Source organism: Cynocephalus volans, chromosome 8 (genome assembly GCF_027409185.1).
Source record: "Cynocephalus volans isolate mCynVol1 chromosome 8, mCynVol1.pri, whole genome shotgun sequence".
In the NCBI taxonomy this organism is placed as follows: domain Eukaryota; kingdom Metazoa; phylum Chordata; class Mammalia; order Dermoptera; family Cynocephalidae; genus Cynocephalus; species Cynocephalus volans.
Genome location: NC_084467.1, coordinates 73,480,170 through 73,503,372, shown reverse-complemented (window position 1 = coordinate 73,503,372; position 23,203 = coordinate 73,480,170). Strand labels below are relative to the sequence as shown.

General features: G+C 36.0%; 1 protein-coding gene across 1 annotated transcript in view; it reads right to left on the bottom strand.

Annotated features, from left to right (window-relative positions):
* Positions 1–22,825, bottom strand: part of PRKACB (protein kinase cAMP-activated catalytic subunit beta) — a 144,867-nt gene extending 122,042 nt beyond the window's left edge. The window contains exon 1 of the mRNA XM_063104349.1: positions 22,494–22,825. Coding sequence (XP_062960419.1) covers positions 22,494–22,539 — 46 coding nt within the window. The 5' untranslated portion in view covers positions 22,540–22,825. The remainder of the gene's footprint in view (positions 1–22,493) is intronic.
* Between the last annotated feature and the right edge of the window lie 378 nt (positions 22,826–23,203).

Here is a 23,203-nt window from a genome sequence, read left to right as displayed (position 1 = left end):
TTAGCTCTACTCTCAGGCTTCTTGACTACATCCTCTGAATCACCCTTCATTTTCCGTAAGAAATGGCCTATGCGTAGAGCTGAATAGCTTCTCAGCCTGCTTCCTTTCCATAGGAGGTTGAGGACTCTATTGCTTCTTTTCATTATGAACTCTTTCAATCTAAGCTGATACCATTCTTTTTAAAACTCTGTGGGTTTTTTATGAATCAAATTCTAATCAATTCCAATAGACAAACACCACATCTACACTTCCTTCAGAGTCACCCTTCTCTACCTTGGGCTCCAAGTAAGACTGCAATAGGAAAAGTCCTAAAATTTCTAGAAATCCCAACTGTCTGAGGGGATATGTGAACCACACACTTACGATAAGACTTTAGTCTAATTGAACGTCTATGAGGCATCACTTTAAATCTTTTGGGGTATAAGAAAAGGATCTTACAGCATTTTGTAAAAAGGTACAATTATTTTATTTGTCAAAAGCAAATAAAAAGGTCATAAGATAAATAAGAATTACCATAAAAATATATCTGCAGGCAGCTCTGAGGCCCTCCTTCTTGCACCTAGGAATTTAGGGAGAGAATTATCTAAATCTTTATTAAATAGTATTAAACAATAATTAACTTACTAAACATGTAAGCCACTGCTCCTTGTATTTATACAGATTAAATTCCTGTTAAAATTCAGTACTAGGAATAGTTCTACATGGTACAGCTCCCTTCCATGTAAAATTGCTAAGTTTTATTCTCAAATTTTAGCCTCAGCATAGTTTTACTGCTTCAACCATTTCCCTACCTTTTATTTTGAGGCTCTTGGGTCTTTAAAATTTTTGCTATAAGGGTAATATGATTAATATATGTGTCTTCCATTGAAAAACACCTGAAATCTTTTTTGGCTGTGGTAATGGAGGAGGGGAGGTGGCAAGAGTGAGCAATAAATAAATGAAGTTGAAAAGAAAATAGAAAGTTCCATTCCTAGCTCAGGAAAATAAAAAGTCTCCCCCTCCCCCCAAGGTGGGTTTTTTTTGTTGTTGTTTGTTTGTTTGTTTGTTTTTTATAAAAGAGCTGTCTGTCCTGGTCAGTTTTGTGTCAACTTCGCTAAGGTATAGTCTTTAGTTATTCAAACACTGATCTAGACGTTGCTGTGAAGGTACAAATGGTCTCTGACTTAACGACAGTTCAACACAATTTTTTGACTTTACAATGGTGTGAAAATGATCCGCATTCATTACAAAAGAATACTTCAAATTTTGTATTTTGATCTTTTCCTGGATAGTGATAATTGGTACAATACTCTCTCGTGATGCTGGGCCAAATCATCTAACACAAAGCCTCTTTTATAATAATGTGTTTAACACCTCATGTAATTCACTGAATACTGTACTAAAAGTGTTCTGAGCCCATTTAAGGTAGACTAGGCTAAGCTATGATGTTCACCAGGTTAGAGCCATTAAACACAGTTACAATTTACAATATTTTCAGCTTAGGATGGGTTTATTGGAACCCCATCCTAAGTTGAGGAGCATCTGTGCTTTGCAGATGTGATTAAAACCCATATCAATTTCTTAGTAAGTAAAAAAGATTATCCTAGATAATCTGGGTGGGTCTGATTTAATCAGTTGAAAGGCTTTAAAAGCAGAACTGGAGCTTTCCCAAAGAGGAAATTCAGCATGTGGATTGCAGCTTCAGCCTGTGCCCCAGAGTTTCAGCTTGCCATTCCTTACAGCTTGTCCTACAGATTTTGGACTTGTTTAGCCAGCCCCCATAATCAATAAGTCAATTCCTTGCATTATATCTCTTAATGTATATCCTACTGGTTCTGTTTCCCCAGTATAACCCTGATACACTGCCTTATAAAGAGTTTCCTATCACTGGAAAGATTATAATGAAAGAGTAAACTAAATTAAAAATTTACAAATTTTTACACAAGCAGGCAATATGGCATGGTGTTTAAGAACGCTCTAGAGTCAGACTGCTTGGGTTCAAATCCACTACTCATTATCCATGTGGCTTTGGACAAAATACTTAACATCTCTATGCCTCAATTTCCTCTTATATAAAATAAGAATAATCATATAGTTACTCTTTCAAACGGTTGTTAAGATTAAATGAGTTACACATATAGCACTGACAATAGTGTCTGCCACATAGGAAAAGCTAAGTAATATTCTAAAAAGGTGATAGATAGATAGATCTTCTAAGGTCCTTCATATTCTATGATAGTTTCAAGTGCATAATTTTTAAAAGAAAATTGTCATCATCGTGTTAGTGGAATGGTATAAAGCAGTGATTATGAGCAGAGGGCCTAGAATCTGACTGAGTTTGCATCACATGCAAACATGCCATTTAACTAGCTGTATGACCTTGTTTATCTTCTCTGAGCCTAGTTTTCTTACCAAAAAAAGATAATAGTATCTACTACATAGGGTTATTGTAAGAATGAAATAAGCCACTTTATGTAATTATTTAAGTTTTGATGGATAAATTTCTAAAGTTTCCCCCTTCATTTTTATATCTTGGTGACTCTGAGATTATGAACATAAATCAATTCCTTATAATCTAATATGACATTACCCCTGTAGATTAATTTGCATGGTAAGTGGGATTTTTTTTTTGGTGACTGGCTGGTATGGGGATCCAAACCCTTGATCTTGATGTTACAAAGTAATGCTCTAATCAACTGAGCTAACCAGCCAGCCTCTAGTGCCCCCACTGGTTTTTTTTTTTTTTTTTGGTGGCTGGCAAGTGCAGGGATCCAAATCCTTGACCTTGGTGTTATTAAATTGCTATTTCTACTTGTCCACAGACCAGCAATTCAGACAAGTGGTTAAAAATGAGCCCAATCTATATAGATAGTGACTGTGATTTCCCTTAAAAACAATAGCTACTATTTATCAATCTACTTCTGTGTAGAAGAAAAACATATCACGTATGATTTCTAAACCTCATAACTAGGAACTATCTATTTTGCAGAGAAAAACTTTGAAAGTAACTGCATGAGTTCTAATACAAATACTCTGTGACATCTATTATTGCTTCTTTGAGAACTTTTCTTTTTCTTTACTATTTAGATGTTAGTGTGATCCACACACCAGGTTAATAATATTAAAATTCACAAAGGATATTCCATTAATTTAAAGGGGGGAGGGGCACCAAAAAAATTCGATGTGGAAGATAAACAATGCAGCTTTTAGAGTGAAATTTTTAAAATCTTCATGGACTTGGAGTAGGCAAAGATTTCCTAAAAATGAAATAAAATATGTTAACCATAAGCGAAAAACATTAGTAATTTGAACATATTGAAATTAAGAACTTGTGTTCATCAAAAGATATTAAGAGAACGAAAATGCACCCACAGGGAAAATAAGATTTTTAAAAAGGAAACAAAATGTTAACCATAAGTGAAAAAAATTAATTTTAGCATGTTGAGATTAAAAAATTTAGTGTTCATCAAAAGATATCACCACAGTTAGAGAAAATATTTATTTATTACTTACATTTATATACTGTGTGTGTATGTATAACATTCCTGCAAAATAATAACTCCTAATTTCTTCTCCCAATAAAAAAATAGGCAAAAGACTCAAACAGGCATTATATTTAAAAAAAATGATATCCAAATGGCCAATAAGCATCTTAAAAGGTGTTCAACATGATTAGTAATTAGAGAAATAAAAATTAAAAGCCTGATTAGATACTGGTATATACCCACTGTGATGGTTAATTTTCATGTATAAACTTGACTAGACTAAGAGTGCTCAGATAGCTGGTAAAATATTTCCGGGTATGCCTGTGTGAATATTTCTGGAAGGGATTAGCATTTTAATCCATAGACTGGGTAAAAAAGATCACCTTCTCCAATATAAGGGGCATTATCTAATCACTGAGGGCCCAAATAGAACAAAAAGGTAGAGAAAGGACAGATTCGCTCTCTCTTTAAGTTGGGGTATCTATCTCCTCCTGCCCTCAGACACTAGTACTCCTGGTTCTTAAGCCTTTGGGCTCACACCAGGATTTAAGCCATTGCCCCAACTCCGCCTCCCAGTTCTCAGGCCTTTGTTAAGACTCAGACCAGGACTTATAGACTCCCGGGTGTGAATAATAATAACCATAAGAAGAAAAACAATAGATACAACAAAAATAACAACAATAGAGAAAGAGAGAACAGAGCCATTCAGGAAGAATTCCAGAGGATAGAAAATATACTTAAAGAAAGGATAACCCTACAGTTTCTGGCTACCTTAACCTTAATGATAAAATTCATACCAAGAATGTAATTTTAAAATCAAACATTCACAGCAGAGTGGACAGAATAAAGATCAACTTAATGAATGCATCATATCCAGTCTCTTGGGGCCATGATTTCAGATGAGGAAAATAAGACAAAGAGCAGGTAACAGAGTGTGGCAAAGATAACAAAGGGAGAAGAGGAGGAGTGAGCATCAGGGAAAAAAGCCAAAAGAAATCTAGAAAGAGGTTGCTCTTGGGGAGGAAAATGCAACCGCTACCAAACATGTTCCTCTATGTTTATGGTGAACATAAAACTATACATAAAGTTTATAACAGTAAGACAATAGAAGGATGGAGGGGGAGAGAAGTGGAAGGAAGGGAGGAAGGGAAAGAAAAGACGGAAGGGAAAAGAAAGAGGGAAAGAGAGGGGAGAGAGGGAGGAAGGGAAGGAGGAAATGGAAGGGAAGAGAAATAGGAAGAGAGAAAAAGAGAGAAAGCAGAAAGAAAGAAAGTTAAGGAAGGGAAAAGAAAAAATGATGGGAAAAGAGAGAAAGAGAGGGAAGAGGGAGGGAAGGAGAAGGAAGGGAAGAGAAAGAGAAAGAAAAAGAGATAAAGAGATGGAGAGAGCGAGAGAGAAACAGCAAGAGGAAGAGGAGGAGAAAGAAAGAAAAAAAAAGAAAAGAAAGAGAGAAAAGCTGTGCTTCTTTGATGGTGTTAGGGATCTCCAGAGAAACAGAAACAATAGGATAGATAGACAGAACCAAGTCGCAAGCTGGAAAACCAGAAACCCAAAGATGTAATTCAGTACAAGTGTGAGGGCCTGAAAACAGGGTGGGGGGGGTGGAGGGTGGGAACGGGGTGCTGATGGTATAAGTCTCCTCAGAAGGCCAAGAACTAGGAGCACCTATGTCCATGGGCAGGAGAAAATGGATGTCCCAGCTCAGAGTGAGTGAATTCACCCCTCCTCCATCTTTTTGTTCTATTAGGGCCAATATCAGATTGGATGATGCCCACTGACATTGGGTGGTCTTTACTTGGTCTACTGATTAAAATGCTAATCTCTTCCAAAAACATTCTCACAGACACACCCAGAAATAATGTTTTACCAGCCCTCTGGGCATCCCTTAGTCTATACTATATATCAACATGACTAGACTAATATATTCCCATTACACACACACACACACATCTATTAGTTCTGTTGCTCTAATTCACACACCAAAATAGCTAAATCAAAACAAAATAACATCTATCAATACCAAGAATGGTGACGATGTAGAGCAATCAGAAATCTCCCACACTGCTGCGGTGAGTGTAAATTGGTACAACGTCTTTGGAAAATTGTTTGGCAGTATCTACTAAAACTGATACGCACACTTCATGACTGAGCAACTCCATTCTGAGTTACATACTTAACAGAAACAAGTATAGATGTGTATGAAAAGACATAAGAACACTCAATATTGTTCACAGAAGTTTTATTCATAATAGTCCCAAACTGGAAAGCAATCCCAAGTGTCCATCGACTATAGAATGGAAAATTAAATTGTGATATATTCATATAATAATGGAACACTATATAGCAACAAAAAATAATATCTAGTGTTCTATAGCACTGTAGGGTGACTATAATTAACAACAATTTATTGTATAGTTTCAATTAGCTAGAAGAGAGGATTTTGAATGTTTCCAACACAAACAAATGATAAATGTTTGAGGTGATGGAAAGAAAAAAATCAGTTGGTTGCCAGGATTTCAGGGGATGAGGGAAGAAGGGATGGAGGAGGGAGGGATGAACAGGTGGAACAGAGGATTTTTAGGGCAGGAAAACTATTCTGTATGATACTGTAATGGTGAATACATGACATTACAAATTCAGCAAAATCCATAGAACTCTACAAAGAGGGAACCCTAATATAAAATTAATAATAATATGCCAATATTGATTCATAATTGTAAGAAATGTACCACACTAATGAAACATGTCAATAATAGGAAAAACCGTATATGTGGGTGGGGGGAAGCAAGGTATGATGAGAACTATCTATACTTTCTGCTCAATTTCTCTGTAAAACTAAAACTGCTATAAAAACAAAGAAAATAAATTTAAAAATCAAAGAAAAAAAAAAAAAGGACTGCTACGTATAAAAACATGGCTAAATTTCACAGACTTAATATTGAGATTAAAAAGTCCAGACACAACAGAGTAAAACTGCAATTCTACTTATGCAAAGCTCAAAAAACAAGCAAAACTATTCTGACAGAAATCAGAATAGTGGATACCTTTGAGAGAAGGATGCTTATCAACTTTGGAGTGGCACAAGGAAACTCTAGAATGCTGTTAATTTGCACATATTGATCTAGTTGTGACTATATGGGTGAATTCATTTGTAAAACCTCTTCTATACGTAAGCTTAAAATTTTACTCTTTATGTTATGACCCACTAGAAAGATTAACAAAAAGAAAGATATACAATCTTGGAACTTCTGCTTTAATAAAGTGACAGAAAAAAATCTCTTGCTGAAAATAACTATAAATATTGGAGGGAATGGGGGTAATAGATTTTTGAAAGTACTAGAAAGCAAACAAGGCTGCAGGTCATGAGGAGCCTAGATCCTGGAAAGACGGGAAATGATAAAGTTGAGACCTACATTCTCTCTTGTTTTGCCCTCAAGGCATTGTTCCAATTGGTAGGAAGGCCAACCTAAAAGATAAGGCTCAGGTATTCAACATCACATTTGGGTAGAAAGACAAAAATTGGAATTGGGACTTTAGAGGCCAAGATCCCATAAATGAAAAGGCCAGCAATCTCCACTACTTTTTCTTCTTGAAACATTCACAGATGTCTAAGGTGCTCCTAGGGCATGACACTAAAAAGCACATAATGAGAAGAAGCTTTCAAGGAGGCTAGAAAACTAAGCAAAGATTTCAGTAATCTCACAGTTCTGGGGAAACAAAAATTAGAGCTCCTGGCTAGCCAAGGAGGACGGTCCCTGATAAATACCCCAGGCTTTCAGTTGAAACCCCTGAAAGACTCCACCCATGGGAGTAAAGATAAATAGAAAATAGGTCAAGTCTCACAATGACTAAAACCAGCCAAAAAGTAATCTCAATTGTTGACTGTATCAACATGATCTGATCCAACTCTAACCATCTGCCAAAATAAATCTTCTGAAGGAATACAACATGATACAGAATATCTCCAACTTCCCACGCATAATTTCTAACATTCAATCAAAGATTCCCAGGCACTCCAAAAATTAAGACCAAATGACCAAAAATAAGAGAACAAACATACAATAGAGATACACTGATAGTTAAAATTGGGAATATTAATATAGCTATGATTAATTTGATCAAGAAAATAAATGACAAGATGGAAAATTTTATGAAATAATTGGAAACTTTAAAAAATCAACTGGAAAGTCTAGAGATTAAAAATAACTAAAGTTATATATCAGTAAACTTAATAAATACATGTAATTGGTATCCCAGAATCAGAGGGAAAAAAGGATGGGATAGAGGCACCATATTAAGATATACTGGCTGAAAGTTGTCTGAAATGAATGAAAGATATCCAGCAACAGATTCTAAAAAGTTGCAGCAAAGAGAATAAAATCATCTAGGCATATTATGGTGAAACTGCTGAAAACCAAAGGCAAAGAGAAAATCAAAAAGCAACCAAAGGAAAAAAAAGACATTACCTTCAAAAATCAACAGTGAGAGTAACAGCTGATTTAACAGAACAATGGAAAACAAAACATAATGGAACAACACCTTCAAAGTGTTTAAAGAAAATAATCCTCAACCTAGAATTCTATACCTATAAAACATATTCTTGAACAGGGAAGATAAAAAATAGACAATTCCAGATAAATAAAAACTGATAATTCACTAGGACACCATCACTAAAAGAAATATATGAGATTACTTTAGGCACAGGGAAGATATCAGAGATAGACTCATATGAATGCATAATGGAATGAACGCAACAAAAAGAGTAAATATGTGGGAAAATATAAATAAATATTGATGGCACAGAATAATAAAAATGCATAATGGGGTATTAAATATATGCAGAATTAGAAGGCATGAAAATAACATATAAGATGAAGGGAAGATGTGGCCAATGTAATTATAGTATTCTGAAGTCCTATCTGGGAAGCAGTAAAAGTAATAATTTTATATTGCACTATAATAAGCCAAGGATAAACACTGTACCTTGTAGTATCTAAAGAAACTAAAAGTAAAAAATTTATAACTAACAAGCAAACAGAGAGGAAGCTCAGAATACTAAAAACTTTTTACTGAATGCCAAAATACTGAAAGCCTTTTCAATGATGTGGGAATACAACAAGGGTGCCTGTTATCATTATTTCTATTTACTGTTCTCATAACCAGTGCAATAAGGCAAGAGAAAAACATAAGGATTGGAAAGGAAAAATTACTATCACAATTAGGCAGCAGCATGTTTTAATAGTGTGCATATATATATAAAATCTAAAAGAATCTATAAGCAACTTATTATAATCAATAAATACAATTAGCAAGATCACTAGATAGGTCAGCACAAATATCCAATCCTATGCTTATATACACACAACTAAAAGTTAGAAAATAAAACTTTTACAATGATACCATTTTACAGTAACATCAAAAAGTATCAAAAACTAAGAATATATCTAATTTTAAAACGTCCAACATATTACAAAGCATTGATAAAAAAAAGTTAAAGACCTAAATAAACAAAGAAATATACTGTGCATTGGCTTAAAAATTCAATATTGTAAAGGTAAAAATTACCCCAATACTATAGATTCAATGCAATCTCAATTAAGATCCCTACAAGGTTTGTGTGTGTAACTATGTATGTGGAAATTGACAAGATGATTTAAATGTTTTAAGGAAATGCAAAGAGGAAGAATATTCAAAATTATTTTGAAGAACAAAGTTTTAGGATTTATACTACTGGCTATGATGACTTACAAAGCTACATGAATTAACATAGTTTTGTACTGACACTAAACTAGACAAACAAATGGAACAGGATTAAAATAAACCACACATATTCAGTCATTTGATAACAAAGATGTCTTTACAGTGCTACGGGGAAGGATTTTTTTCCCCCAATAAATGGTGATGTGTCAAACAAATACTGATATATAAAATAACTTCTACCTCACAACACACATACACTCGATTCCAGGTAGACTGTAGTTCTAAATGTGAAAGGTAAAGCAAAACTTCTAAATATGACATAGGAGAATATCTCTATGACCCTGGGGTAGTAAAAACTTCTCAACGACCAAAAAACAAAAAAATGATTTATAAATTAGACTTCATAAAAATTATTAAATAGTAGCAACAGACGATACTGTTAAGTGAAAAGGCAAGCTATGAAACAGGAAGACAAATTTACAACACATATGTCTGAAAAAGAACTTGTATCCATGATAAAGAACTCCTACAAATCAATTTAAAAAAAAAAAAAAAGATAACATAATACCAAAAAAGGTCGGGGGGCGGGGTGGATACTTGAATGAACATTTTTTAAAAAAGAGGATATCCAAATAGCCAATACAGATATGAAAAAGTAATTAACACTATCAGTCATCAGGGATGTGCAAATTAAAGCCAGCACATGCTCACCAGAATGAGTACAATTAGAAATATGAAAAACACCAAGTTTGTGAAGGATGTGGAGCAACTAAAATCCTCAAGTACTGCTGGTTGGAATTAAGTTCAACCACACTGAAAATCTATTAGGCAGTTCTATTAGGTAGAACCATGAACTCTATGACCCAGAAATCCAGCAATTAATTCAATATTATTCTCTCTTTCACACACATACACACACATAAAGACACACATGCGTGTATATATGTATGAATGCATATATGTATATATATAACACATATTTATCATACACATATTCATCAAAACATATATATTCACCAAAAGTCATTTTCAAGAGTATTGAAACAACCCAAACTTCCATCCATGACAGATAAATATATTTTGTTATACAACGGTATATGATATATATGTGAAAATTAATGAACTATTACACAAAAACATTGATAAATCTCACAAATATGTTGAGTGAAAGAAGCCAGACACAAAGAGATAGTGAAGTAGTATTCCACCTTTTGAGAGTTGTAATGTTTGGGTAGAGGAAGGAGGGAAGCTTCTGGGGTATCAATAATATTCTGTTTCTTGGTACAGGTGACATTTTACATGGATATCCACTTTATAAAATCCATCAACCTGTATATTAGAATTTGAATACTGTTTAAGTGTATGTTATATTTCAATTAAATTTTTATTTAAAAATATAACTAACATAGTCTCACAATTCTACTTAAAGTATTATAAAGTAGATCTCAATAAAAAACAAAAGAGTTTCCTCCTTCCCACTCTACCTCTACTATGGTCCCCACTGTTATAGAAATCATTGGGGAAAAAATGTGGAGATTTAGGGGTCACTGATGCCTCTGAGTAAAGATCAAAGATAAGAAGTCATTACAATGTTTGTTGCCCATGCTAAACTTGTATGAGTAACAGAACAAGAAGGTTAAATCCAACCATAAGGAAAACCAAGAGATCATTAGGTCAAAGAAGCTTAAGATGTTTCAATAGGTTCCTATGTATTAAACTGGACTGTGTGTGTAACCATTGTTTTTATGTTGTTACATATTTCATATAGCTTCATATTAATAGGCAGATCACAATTTTCAATCAAGTTGTATTCTAAAAGCATTAAAGTTCTCTGCATCTTGATCGTAGCTATAATGTAGCAAGAAAAAGAACAACACTTTCTCCTTTTCTTTTTTTTTCCCTGGCCTCGGGTTTTTCCCAAGATGTTAAAATTACCTCCCTGGCCACCAAAATCAACTCAATTGGCCACACATACAGTTAGTAGGTGAGAGATGAAAAAGAGAAAGAAGAAATAGTAGGGTCAAACTGCAAAACTGAATGTTAAAGAAAAATGGATGTCTATTTTAAATGAATGAGAAGGCTGGCCAGTTAGCTCAGTCAGAGCATGGTGCTTATAACACCAAGGTCCAGGATTCAGGTCCCCATAATGGCCAGCCACCAGAAGAATAAAATAAAAAATAAATTAATAAAATGAATGAAAAGACAGGTTGGACACAAAAGAGAAGAATACACAGTAACATAAGACTCCTGGAAAAGCAGGAGGAGATGGGATCCAAATTAACAGTGGAGGGACTGGCCTTGCAGAGAAAGATGAACAATGTGGTGGATTTTAAAACATGTCCAAAAATTATTTTAACTCCTTCCATCAAAGGGTAGAATCTAATTCACTTCCCTTCAAATATGGACTCATCTAAGTGACTCAATTCTAATGAAAAGAATGCAGCAGAAGTGACACAGCTTGACTTTGGAGGCTAGGTGATAAAAGGTGATGTAGCTTTCAACTGGCTGTCTCCCTCTTCCTTGGAACTCAGCCACCATCTTATAAGGAGGGCCAAACCACATGAAAAGGTTGTGTGTAGGTGGTTCACTTGGCAGTCCCAGCTAAGATTCAAACTACCTACAGCCAGCATCAATAATGGGACATGTGAGTGAGTCTTTAGGTAATTCTAGTCCCCAGCCTTTGAGCTGAGCTAGCTGATGTCAAATAGAGCAGAGACAAGCTGTCCTTGCTGAGCTGTGCCCAAACTGCATTTTCATAAGCAAAATAAATATTGTCATTGTTTTAAGCTACTAAACGTAAGAGTGGTGTGTGATAGATAAATGGAAACAATAGGTAAATGAACTGCAACTCCTCTTTTATAATAGAATAAGAAGATAATGTTAAAATACAGTAGGTGTGAATATTCAATAGGAAGAAGTTGAAGGGATTCCCGTTTGACAGCTTTTGTTTCCTTGTAAAATATGAGGCAAGATCACTGCTTAGAATGAGAGAGAGAATGGGGAAGTCGGAGGTATAAAGAGAAAGGAATGAAATAAAAATTGTGAAGAATCGGAGGCAGAGTTAATCAGAGAAATGTGGGAAAATTGTCAAGTCATGCTGACAGCCGATTTGAAGTTGATGACTGTGAATTCATAGTGCCTTTCTTGTGGCTTTCTCCAGCAATATTTACCTCTTGGCTGAAAGCACAGAAAAAGCAAACACCTCAGTTTATCAGAGTTAGATTTTTGTCAGAGAGACGTGATAAAAAGACAGAAGTGCAAAGAATTTTTGGAACCAGATAATCTAAACTTTTTAAGAAGGAAAATGAAAATTGAGAGGGCTGATGGATGAAAGGATGAGAGGTTCTGGTGAAGAATGATGATAATGAGAATATTTAAAAAGCAAGCAAAAAGGAGAGGATGTTGTAATCAGAGAATGACACACATTGGTGATTCCTGAGCAGTTAAAAAATATGACAAGGTTCTTGGTGAGATTAGATATCTGAAATGAAGTGAAAAGAAAGGGAGAGGAGATAACATGGTCAAAGAACTGAGAGGTGATGATGACAGATGGGTTATCCACAGAGAATTTAAAACCACCCAGGATGAATGCAGGGCTTAGAGTATAGAGAAAGCTTGTGGGCCCTGTGTCAAAGTTTTTGATGAGCCAGAAATGAGCAAGAAATCATAAATGACAACAACATGGATGGACAACACAGTGGTGCAGTTGAATGGTATAGGCCTCAAATGTCACGGATTTTTCAAAAGATTGGGAACATAATAGTTTTTCCTAGTCCAATGTCTTTCTACTTGCCTGAGACCAGTCTCCCCCTACCAATTAAAAGTGATATAATTTTGATATGTAAATACAAACTACTACGTGCTAAAAAGACAGGGAAAGAGGTATCTTCTTATCAAGTACATCAAGTATTATCTCCATTACCAACCGGGGAGAGGGAGGGGAGAAATGCATGTTTCTAAAAGAGGCTTGAATTTCTGACCCATTTAACTATCCATTATTTTAGCTTCCATTATGATATGAGCCAAGAACTGCACTACATTCTAGTGATTAAAACACTAAATGAGATAGATACTCTCTGCCTTCACTGTGTAGTGGGGAAAAGAGCTGAGAAAGCAATGTCGTGTTAAGTGATACAATTATAGATACAAATATCTCCAAAATGGACTCAAAGCAAGTTTCTATTTCAGTCATCTTCAGTCTATTTCCAAAGATGATCTCAGAAATTCTATACTTATTCCTATATAAACTCTTAGTTGCATTTTTATTCTACTATCAATCTCAGGCACCTGTGTATCACTATACACCTTATCATAAATATCTGTAAGTATCTTTCAGTTTAAAGACAAGAACCAAGTCTTATTTTTATTTTTATATATGGACCAGCACAATGTCTGGTATAAAGTAGGAATGATTAAGAATGACTGAATGATTTAATGAATGAATGACAAATAAATGTTTCATCTCTGTGTCATTCTACAAGTTGAACTAAGGCTTATTTAGTGACCTCAAGTCTACAGCCTAAAGAGGGACCCATCTTCTTCCCCAGGTTAAACTTTCATGGCTCCCACTCAATAGGGAACTCAGCTGGGATTGTAGGAGCTCAGTTATCGGCATAGTTGGCCCTTATAAAAAAAGCTAAGTAATATCTGTGCCAACATGTTCTCTCAAGTTTGTGGCTTACATAGGACAATGGCCTGTCGATGCTGTATGATGATCTACTTAACAAGAATGTGGTATAGAAATCGAATATTCATTTTACTAAGTAGGACCTTGAACTAATCAGATCTCAAGACAATCTTTAATTTTTCGAGAACAAAGTCCAAATGTAGAACACAGGTTTGCCACAACAGTTGCCTTAGAAGAAAACAAAAGTTTCAGAAGTCCCTGAAAAGTTAACATATGAATTGTAGGCAACAGTGAATACAACATAAATTACAGTCATAAAGCCTGGGACTTTATACCTTTTTACAACAAGCCAGGTAAAAGATATGGCATCTACGTTGGATTTACTAAGGCAAACTAATATCAATTATGATAGTGCATCAATTCAATTAGTGCATTTCTCTCTTTAAAAGAATCCCAAATTTGATTCAGAAAATCATCAGCATAGATACAGAGCAGAACTGAATCTAATTTATATTACTATAGAAAAGTAAAGACCAAATTACTACGACAGAAAACATCCTATACTCTGCTTCCTACAACATTCTCATAATTGTGCTTTTACTTGTCTAAATCTTTCACTAGATTATGAGCTACATGAAAGCAACTCTTTATTCCTCATTCTACTAGTTAAGAAATAAAAAATAAATGGATAAATTAAAATATTAAAATACACTAAAAACAATTTAAGCTATACTTCCATATCAGGAAAAACAATTTGTTTTTGCATAACAGTAGTAAACCTTAATACTAGCAAGAAAAAGACCTATCTGTGAATACTGATTCTTTTGGAAGGTGTTGAGGGGGTATAAAACCAATAAAAAGAGTTAAAAAAAAAAAAAAAAAAGCATTAAAATTTTCCAGCTTTTTAATTTGCTAAAAATACTACCTAAATTTATAAGCACAGATATTTTCACCTTTAAACATAAATGATGACTAATCAGTTAAATATACTTAGTCTCTAAGCCCAGTTTATATCAAGGTTTCGTTGTACTTCCTTTTTACTTACTCTATAACTAGCTTTTATAAGTTTTAAGGAATAGTCCGTGGGTTCTAGTGTTTCAAGTTCAGGTGAGCAATCCCATATTTTCTCTGTCTATATTACTTGATTTTATATACTTCAATCATGTAGCCCTAATTTTTCTATATTGAGGAGTTCTTTTTTTTTTTAGTTTATCATTTTACAACAGACCTTCCATTCTCTTACTCCTATTAGCTGTCCCTGATCTAAACTTTCTCTAGTTCTGTTGTATACAAAACACCATAATTACACATAGTATGCTAAGAGTTTTACATAAGAGTAGAACGTTTAACATTTTATTTCTAATACTCTCCCCTGATGGCAAACATTTAGATGATCCCTTTACCTTCAAATATCAGTATGGTGATTCATAAATTTGTTTCTTAGGTCATAATTCAGAGACTATCATTCTTTAAGTACAGATCAAAAATTTTCCCTAATTACATAACCTTATATTTATTTGCTCACATTGAGACTCATCTGCCACTTCGCTACCCATACAATTTGTGAGAGATTTTTATAATTCCAAAATCTTGCTTTTTAGGTGTACATTTTTAAAATAAATATAATGGGATCACTGGTTATAAAGTAGGAAGAGACCACAATGTCATCATCTAATCCATCTGACTCAATTTTCTGTCATAGTTTGGAGACTAAAACAATTGTTCTAAAGTGAAGTATTACAATATATTAGAAGACAAAATTTATATTTTTCTTACTCTCAGTTATGTTCTTAGTATTAAATTACATCTGAACTTTTAAATATCTGCTTTAAAGGCCTCTAGGGGAAGAAAATTGATATTTACTTAGTACATAATATATGTCAGTATTATATTTTACATATTCTTTCCACTATTCCACAGCCGCAGGACTCTAAGCTGAATAACTTACATGATACATACTTAAATTATGAAAGCAATATTTTATAACTTTAAATTACTTTGTTTCTTTAAAAGTTACATTGTTCTCATCAGTGTTTTGGTTCTTACTCTTTTCAAAACAAAAAGTCTAAACTTTCATTAGCTAGAGTTCTTAATGTGTAGAAGTTATGCCAGATGTTACAGTTTCTAAACAGCTGGGCTTGAATAGAAGAGTAAAATGAGGATAAAACATGGAAAAGGTCCCTTGAGTATCCAAGAACTTTCCTGCCCTCCACTACCCCGCCATGGCTGGAAGAAGCAATCCACATATACAACCAATGAGACATCATTTTAGAAACGCTATGAGCACTCAGTTCAATATGTCCATTCCTCCTCCTCCCCCAACATGCTCCTGCCCTATATTCATTTCCTGATTCTATTACTGGCATTACAGCCCATCCACCAAGACAATGAAGTGAAAAACTTGGAAGTTATCTTCAATTCCTCCTTTTCCTCACTCCCCACATGGAATCAGAAAAATATGGTCTGCTCATTTTTATTTTCCAAATTTCTCCCATTTCAGATTTTTTTCTCCATTTTACCTCTACCACGTTAATCAGACCCTCACCCTCAAAGCTCCTCACCCAAATTACTATAGGAGTCTTCTAACTGATCTTCTTGCCTCTTCTCTACTTACTCCATGATGATTTGTCTTCACAATGCCATCAAAGTAATCTCTTTAAAACCCAAATTTTATCATGCCTCTCACCCTTATCTCAAAGTCTACAGCAACTCCCTAATGTCTGCAAGATAAAATTAAAGCTTTTTCCATTATGTGGCCCCCTATTCATTTCTTCAGTCTCATCTTTCATTATATAATCTCTTCTCTTCCTACCACCTACCCTTATCCTCTTATCATTTAGTCATAATGGACACCTTACTTGCTTATCCTGATTATGCCATTCACTCCTCTGCATCTTTGCTTACTCTGTGCTCCCTCTGCTTAGAACATCCTTCCTCCAGGTAATCCCTCTAGTGAACATTTTCCACTTCCCATGCTCAACTCAGGGCTCACCTCCTCTTTGAGGTCCTTTTTGAACCTCACCCTCCACATCCCAGTGGAAATGTTCATTCTTTCCCTTAGTTCCCCCACTGAACTTTTATGAAAGCATCTGTAACAGGTTTCTTTTCATTTATTTGTTGACATGTTTGTCTCCTCCTTCTGAAATACTGACACCCTGGAGCAGGTACTGTGTCTTATTCAATCTATATTCCCATAACCTTGCATAAAGTCTGTCACATATTAGGAGCTAAACTGTGTGTACTGAATAAATAAGCATATGAATGAATGTATGAGTGAAGCGATGAACAAAGAAAAGAACTACATAGGATACTCTTGAAGGAATATTTTTTAAAGTAAGATTAAATATCCAAATAATATGGTATTCATATGTATATCTCTAATACACTTTCCTATTTAATATAACTTTTAAAATTAAAAATGTAAAATTTATTTGAGAAAACATGGTTATATATGTGTACTAACACTTATTATCACCTAGATATATAAAAGATTTCATAAATTGTGCTAATTGTTTTATTGATTTAATGGAATACCACAATGAATTATAGTCAACTCTTAATTATCTGACAGGATCTTAATAGCTATCCTGGCTTACCTAGGATCTTCTCACATGCTGCTTCTGCCACTCAGTCATGGCTTACTTTTCTAAGCTGGCTTTCATGCCTCTAATTATCCTGCTGCTGGCAATGAAAGGCAACAATCTGGCTATATCCTAAGTGGAGGACACTGAGCAGGAGAATAACAAAAATGGTTTCTGAACATGAGATAATTTTATACAGTAAATAATCTGCACAAACAGAATCACAGAATCACAGATCTGGATGAGATCACATGTATTTATCATCAGAATTGCATAACTGATTGTTTTGACTTTTTAAAGTACCTCCACCAATCTACTAAACTGGAACAAACATTGCTACTGATTTTCATTAAAAAAGAAATCTAACAATTGAAAGTTTCAAAGACATAAGTAAAATATAAAAGATCACTAAATTCATTCAACAACATTTAAACCTACAAAAAATGTTTCAATAGAAGTATCTTCACTGAGGTTCAATATTAAAAACTAGAAAATTTTAATTCCAATACAGCCCAAAAGAAAATTTAACTTTGTAGTTAACTTTAGATTATACCCAAATTACTAAACTACAATAATTTGTTCACTAAGTTTATAAATGCTTATTCAGAGGAAATGCTAAAAAAGAGTTACTCCTAGTATGAGAAAAGATAAATCCAGTATTCTGTTCATCTACACACACTTATGAGGATCCACAAATAACCAAGATGACAGAAAGATGGGTTGGTATTTTTATCACACGCAAAGACAGCTATGTTCTAAACCTGTGTTGTCCAATATACCAAACACTAACAAGTCATGTGTAAGTTAAACACATTTCAAGTGCTCAATAGCCACATGTGGCTAGCAGCTACCACACTGGACAGCTCAGATGGAGAACATTTCCATCATCAAAGTTCAACTGGACAGCAGTATTCTAAACCATGGTAAAATGCAAACTTCTAAATACTTTTTAAATAGTAATACAAGTTCAAATAGCATTTGGCAGCAAGGGAAAGGGAAAAAACAAATTATAAATAGTAATGAAGGCTTCAAGTATACAAAATTAATTTTATACGGTTTAATTTGAAATTTCATCATATTGAGTCTGAAAAGATTTTCAAAGTAATTTAATCCTTTATCCTCATTTTACAGATGATGAAACTGAGTCCAGTGAACAGTACAAGAAAAGTTAATCTTCCTTATTTAAAATATTTAATATATTCAAATAAAGTCATTACTACAAACAAGCAAAATGTGCTATAATTGATAATAAACTGAAACACGATACAGTCTAAGCTATTTTGTGTATCTCAGAATTGGCTTTGCCATTCGATAGCTTTTTAGCATAGTGGTTAGGATTTCAGATTCTGGGGTTAGGTTGCCTGGATTCAAATGTTGCTGTTTGACTTACTAGCTGTGCAACCTAAGCAAGTCATTTAGACTCTCTGAGCCTCCATTTCTTCATCTGTAAATTGAAAAATAACTTAAGTATTTTATAAGGTTGAAATATGCATGCAAAGCACTTAGAGAACCCAGCACATATTAGCCCTTAAGAAACATTAGTTGAGAAACCTGCATTTTTGTTGAACTTAGTCTACCGGTGATTTTCTGATTAATTTCTATTCACCTTCAAAATCTTAAGACAGAGAGATATTCTGGAAAACAGCCAAAGATCATCAGGTAAACACTAAACTACATGGTGGCTTTTCATTCTGTCACCATGGGAGAATGTGCATCCAAACCTCTACCAACACTTTTCACCCATAGGCATAGATGTGTAATACAAAGCTCCATAAGCAACGTGTATGTGTAATATTTTAAAAAGCAAAATAAGCAAATTCCCCTTACAAGTTAAAAGAAGTGGCATGTGTTTTTTGTGTTGGTGACTGTGGGTAAAGTAAAAAGTAGAAGACTGGATAAGTAAAATAATCGCGTGTGTGTGTGTGTGTGTGTGTGTGTGTGTGTGTGTGTCTGTGTGTGTGTGTGTCTGTGTGTCTGTGTGTCTGTGTGTGTGTGTGTCCCCGGTAAGAGGATTGCAACCCTCGGCTTGGTGTTGCCTGCACCGCGCTCAGCCAGTGAGCTCACCGGCTATCCCTATATAGGATCCGAACCCGCGGCCACGAGGTCGGCCCGTAAAATAATCTTGAATGACAAGAATTTAAAACTTCTCAAAGAATTGTACCATCACACATTTCTAAAAGTCTGTGTTTCTATGTATTAGCTGATGTTTAAACAACTACATTCAAATTCTGAAAGGCATATATCTTCAAGAATATTTAAAAAAAAACAAAAATGGAACAGTTAAGTATGCAATGGTAAGAGCTGTTTTGTCATTAAGTTTTGAGACACATCAATACAATTTTTTTGTTTACTGCAGTAGAATAACAGGTATCCAAGTTAATGTTATCTCCAGAAAGTGTGGAAATGAGAACGGAATCTCCCTAACTTTTAGGTCTTATCCCAGTAAATGTTTATTCTAAGAACAAAGGGACAGGTTTCAATAGAGTACACCATAGGCACCAGATAGGCAAAGCTAACCAAAACCTTTCTCAAATATCTTTATGCCCCACTTTATTCTTCTGGAATATTTTTAGAGCTAAGCTCTAGAATCACCTGTCTGGTCCTCATATCTTAATTGACTTGATATTTTTAAATCAGTTTTTCAAAGCCAACATATTCCTATTGGCAATTTTCAGAATTCTAACTTCACTTCACATCATTTTAGCACTTCTGCATTGCCTCTCAGTTAACTTTATATATTCATCTTCTCTCCCACACTAGATAGTTTTCAGCTTTTACTTACACGGCCTCCTACTGAAACTAAAGCATTTGGTAAATATTTTGAAAATAAATGTATTAATTGATTATTCAGTAATGCAGAATGGAGTCAGGGCATCAGATTCTATTCCTTACTCTGTTATTTCTAATAATATGATCTCAACTATAGCTTCTTCAGAGTTCAGGCTCTTTGGCTTTGAAATGGAATGACTGCACAGGCTGATCTCTAAGATCTTTATATTCCTAATAGTTTATGCTTCCATATATCAACTGAAGTTTAAATAACTACATTCAAATTTTGAAAGACATATTTTGAAGAGCAATTCTTTTTTAAAAATGCACAGAACAGTTAGGTTAATAGTAAGAGTTGTTCTTTTACTAAGTTTAAAAATGTATTGAAACAATTTCTTTGTTCACTAAGTAGAACAACAGCCACACACACCTGACAACATTGCTCAAAATGAAATTACAAACATTGATCAACACATGACATTTCAGGTAATTTCCCCTATGAGATGTCACTTGCTATTTTCTTTTGTCACTCCACAACAGTTTCTCAAACTATTATAATAACCCTTCAGTTTCCATAAATCAACTTACATAAAAAGCTGGTTAACATACTTAAGAACTAGGCTGTCACTAACACTTAAAACTCAGGAAAGGATTTATTCATAGAAATAACTTAATTATGTTTAGATAAACATTTAAAGTTTCCATTGTGTTTCCTGTAAACATTCCAAGATTATCACAACTACGAGTTTCAAATTAATACTGTCTAGTGGAAAAATAGCTTGGTAACAATAAGATTAATATACAGATCACAGTAGAGTCTACTATCATTTTATATTAGAAATATAAACACTGTACAGGCCAGCACTTTCTATGAAAATCACTGATATGATTCAATTACCAAGTATACTCTTTTACAACACAATTAGCACATGTTTTATCTTTGAGTTAACAGAGCTTTAAATTAACAGGGAAAATGACAATTTGTCAGATACAAATACTTCCTTACACTTTCTGTATTCTTTATACTTTCTGTACAGTTGGTTACTACATTTGCACAATTAAAAAAACAGATGTTCATCTCTACATTGGCTTTTTAAAATCCCCATATCATGTACTAAAGTATGTTCTTTATTAGTTTGTATGACAGTTCATCAAACTTCTCTGGAGCTCCTGAAAATTAACACCAAAACCTTATTGATGACACAACCACATAATCTGATCTCCCTATTCACATTAAACAAAATGAATGACTAAATCCTTCTAAGTAAATTCTACTTTATTGGCACAGAAAAAAGCTATTTTCTTCATGCTAAATTACAAAATTAGCCTAATTCTTACTTTACAAACACAGAAACATTAAAAGATACTATTCACACAATCTTAAATAAATCATAGGCTCAGTTCAGGTGCTGAGATGTCTTACTCTTGGTGATACAACAAATACCATTTGTTACCTGGTCATTCTAAATTATAAAATCTAATACGAACTTTTTAGAAAGGCAAACCAATTTTTCTTTCACAACCCTTGTGGTTTATATACATACACACACACACACCGTATAGCCCTACAAAAAATTCGATTTTCATGATTTTTTACTGTTTTCATGATTTTTTTACTTGTGTAAAGTGTGTAGTGCTCGCACTTTCAGCTCCCAGAAGAAATCAACCGTGTTCTGGAAGCACTTCAACTCATAATGTCCTTTAAGTTTTACAGGCAATGTAGCATGTTCTCGAATGTCTAGAGAAAAAGGTAAACCTGCCTGGCTTTTTTCTCTAACAGATAAAGTTGCTGTTTGGTCTTACTACGTTTTCCATTCCTAATCTGAAGAGATGGAGGATCTCTAAAACAGTTGTCCAGTCGCGATTAACCTCACCTGCGGAGAGCCTAACTAGCAGCCTCTCACCTTGTGATAAGGTTGGGTTGGATCCAAGTGATGGAGGGAAAAGAGCCAACTCTACCCACAGCACTACCAGCCGCTCCCAAAGAGGGAGTGAGTCGGGCTGAGGGGAACTAGGGATAGGATGGTACAAGGGACTTCCTTCCCTGGGCCATATTTGGGGACGTGTTCTAGAACGTGTGGGTCCTCCTGGCGCTTAGGAGAGGGAACCGCGGGGACTGCTCTTCCCCTCACTCTCTCCAACCGGCCCTTCGCGCTCAGCCCTCACCGGGAGCTGGAGTGGGGGGCGGTGCAGGTGGAAGGCAGCTGGTCCCCGGGGCCCCCTGGAACGGCACGCGGAGGCCGCTGCTAGGCCTGGACCGTGCACGCGGCCTCGGGGGCTCCGACGAGGAGGGGCGCTCGGTGCCCCGCGCCGGCCCGCCCAGCGGGTACCCAGACCCGGCCCTCGACTCACCGCTCTCCACCTCGCTGCCTTTCTTGGCGGTCGACGCGTTCCCCATGACCGGGGCGATGGCGAGAACGGGTCAGGGAGGGGAAGGGGGGATGGGGCCGTCCCCGCCGCTCCACAGTCTGAGGCAACTCCCTCTTCTGTACCGTCAGAGCGGTAAGTGCGCCCAGCGCCGGGTGTCCGGGCGGGAAGACGGGCCAGGTCTGAGGAAAGGGCTTCAGCGAACTCCTCAGTCGGGGCGGCAGCAGCCGTGGCGGCGGCGGCGGTGGCGGCCAGACACTCCCCCTTCCCCAGTCTTGCCCTCCTGCGCGCCTCCGGGCAGCCGCGCGCCCCAGCCCGGCCCCGGCCCCGGTGCATCTCCGCGGGCGGGCGCGCACGCCGGAAGTGACGTGCAGCCCGGGACCCCGGGAGCAGGCGGTGGGCCCCAGCTGTGCCCAGCCGCGGGCGGAGGGCCGAACTGGCCGGAACCCGCCTCTCCACAGTTGTCACCGGGCTGGCGCTCGGGTGCCCATCCCCGAGACAGTGGGAGGCGGCATGGGAACCGTTAGCTTTGAAGAACGCAGACTCTTTTCAGCCTGTCGCTCCCGGTGCTTTGGAGCGAGATTGCGGAGATGGTGCAGCGGCTCGGGTTGCTTTGTGGCGCCCCGCAACGCGCAACGCGGCGGCTACTCCATCAACGGCTGCTTTCTCCCTACAGCCCCAGGCCGGGGAGGAAC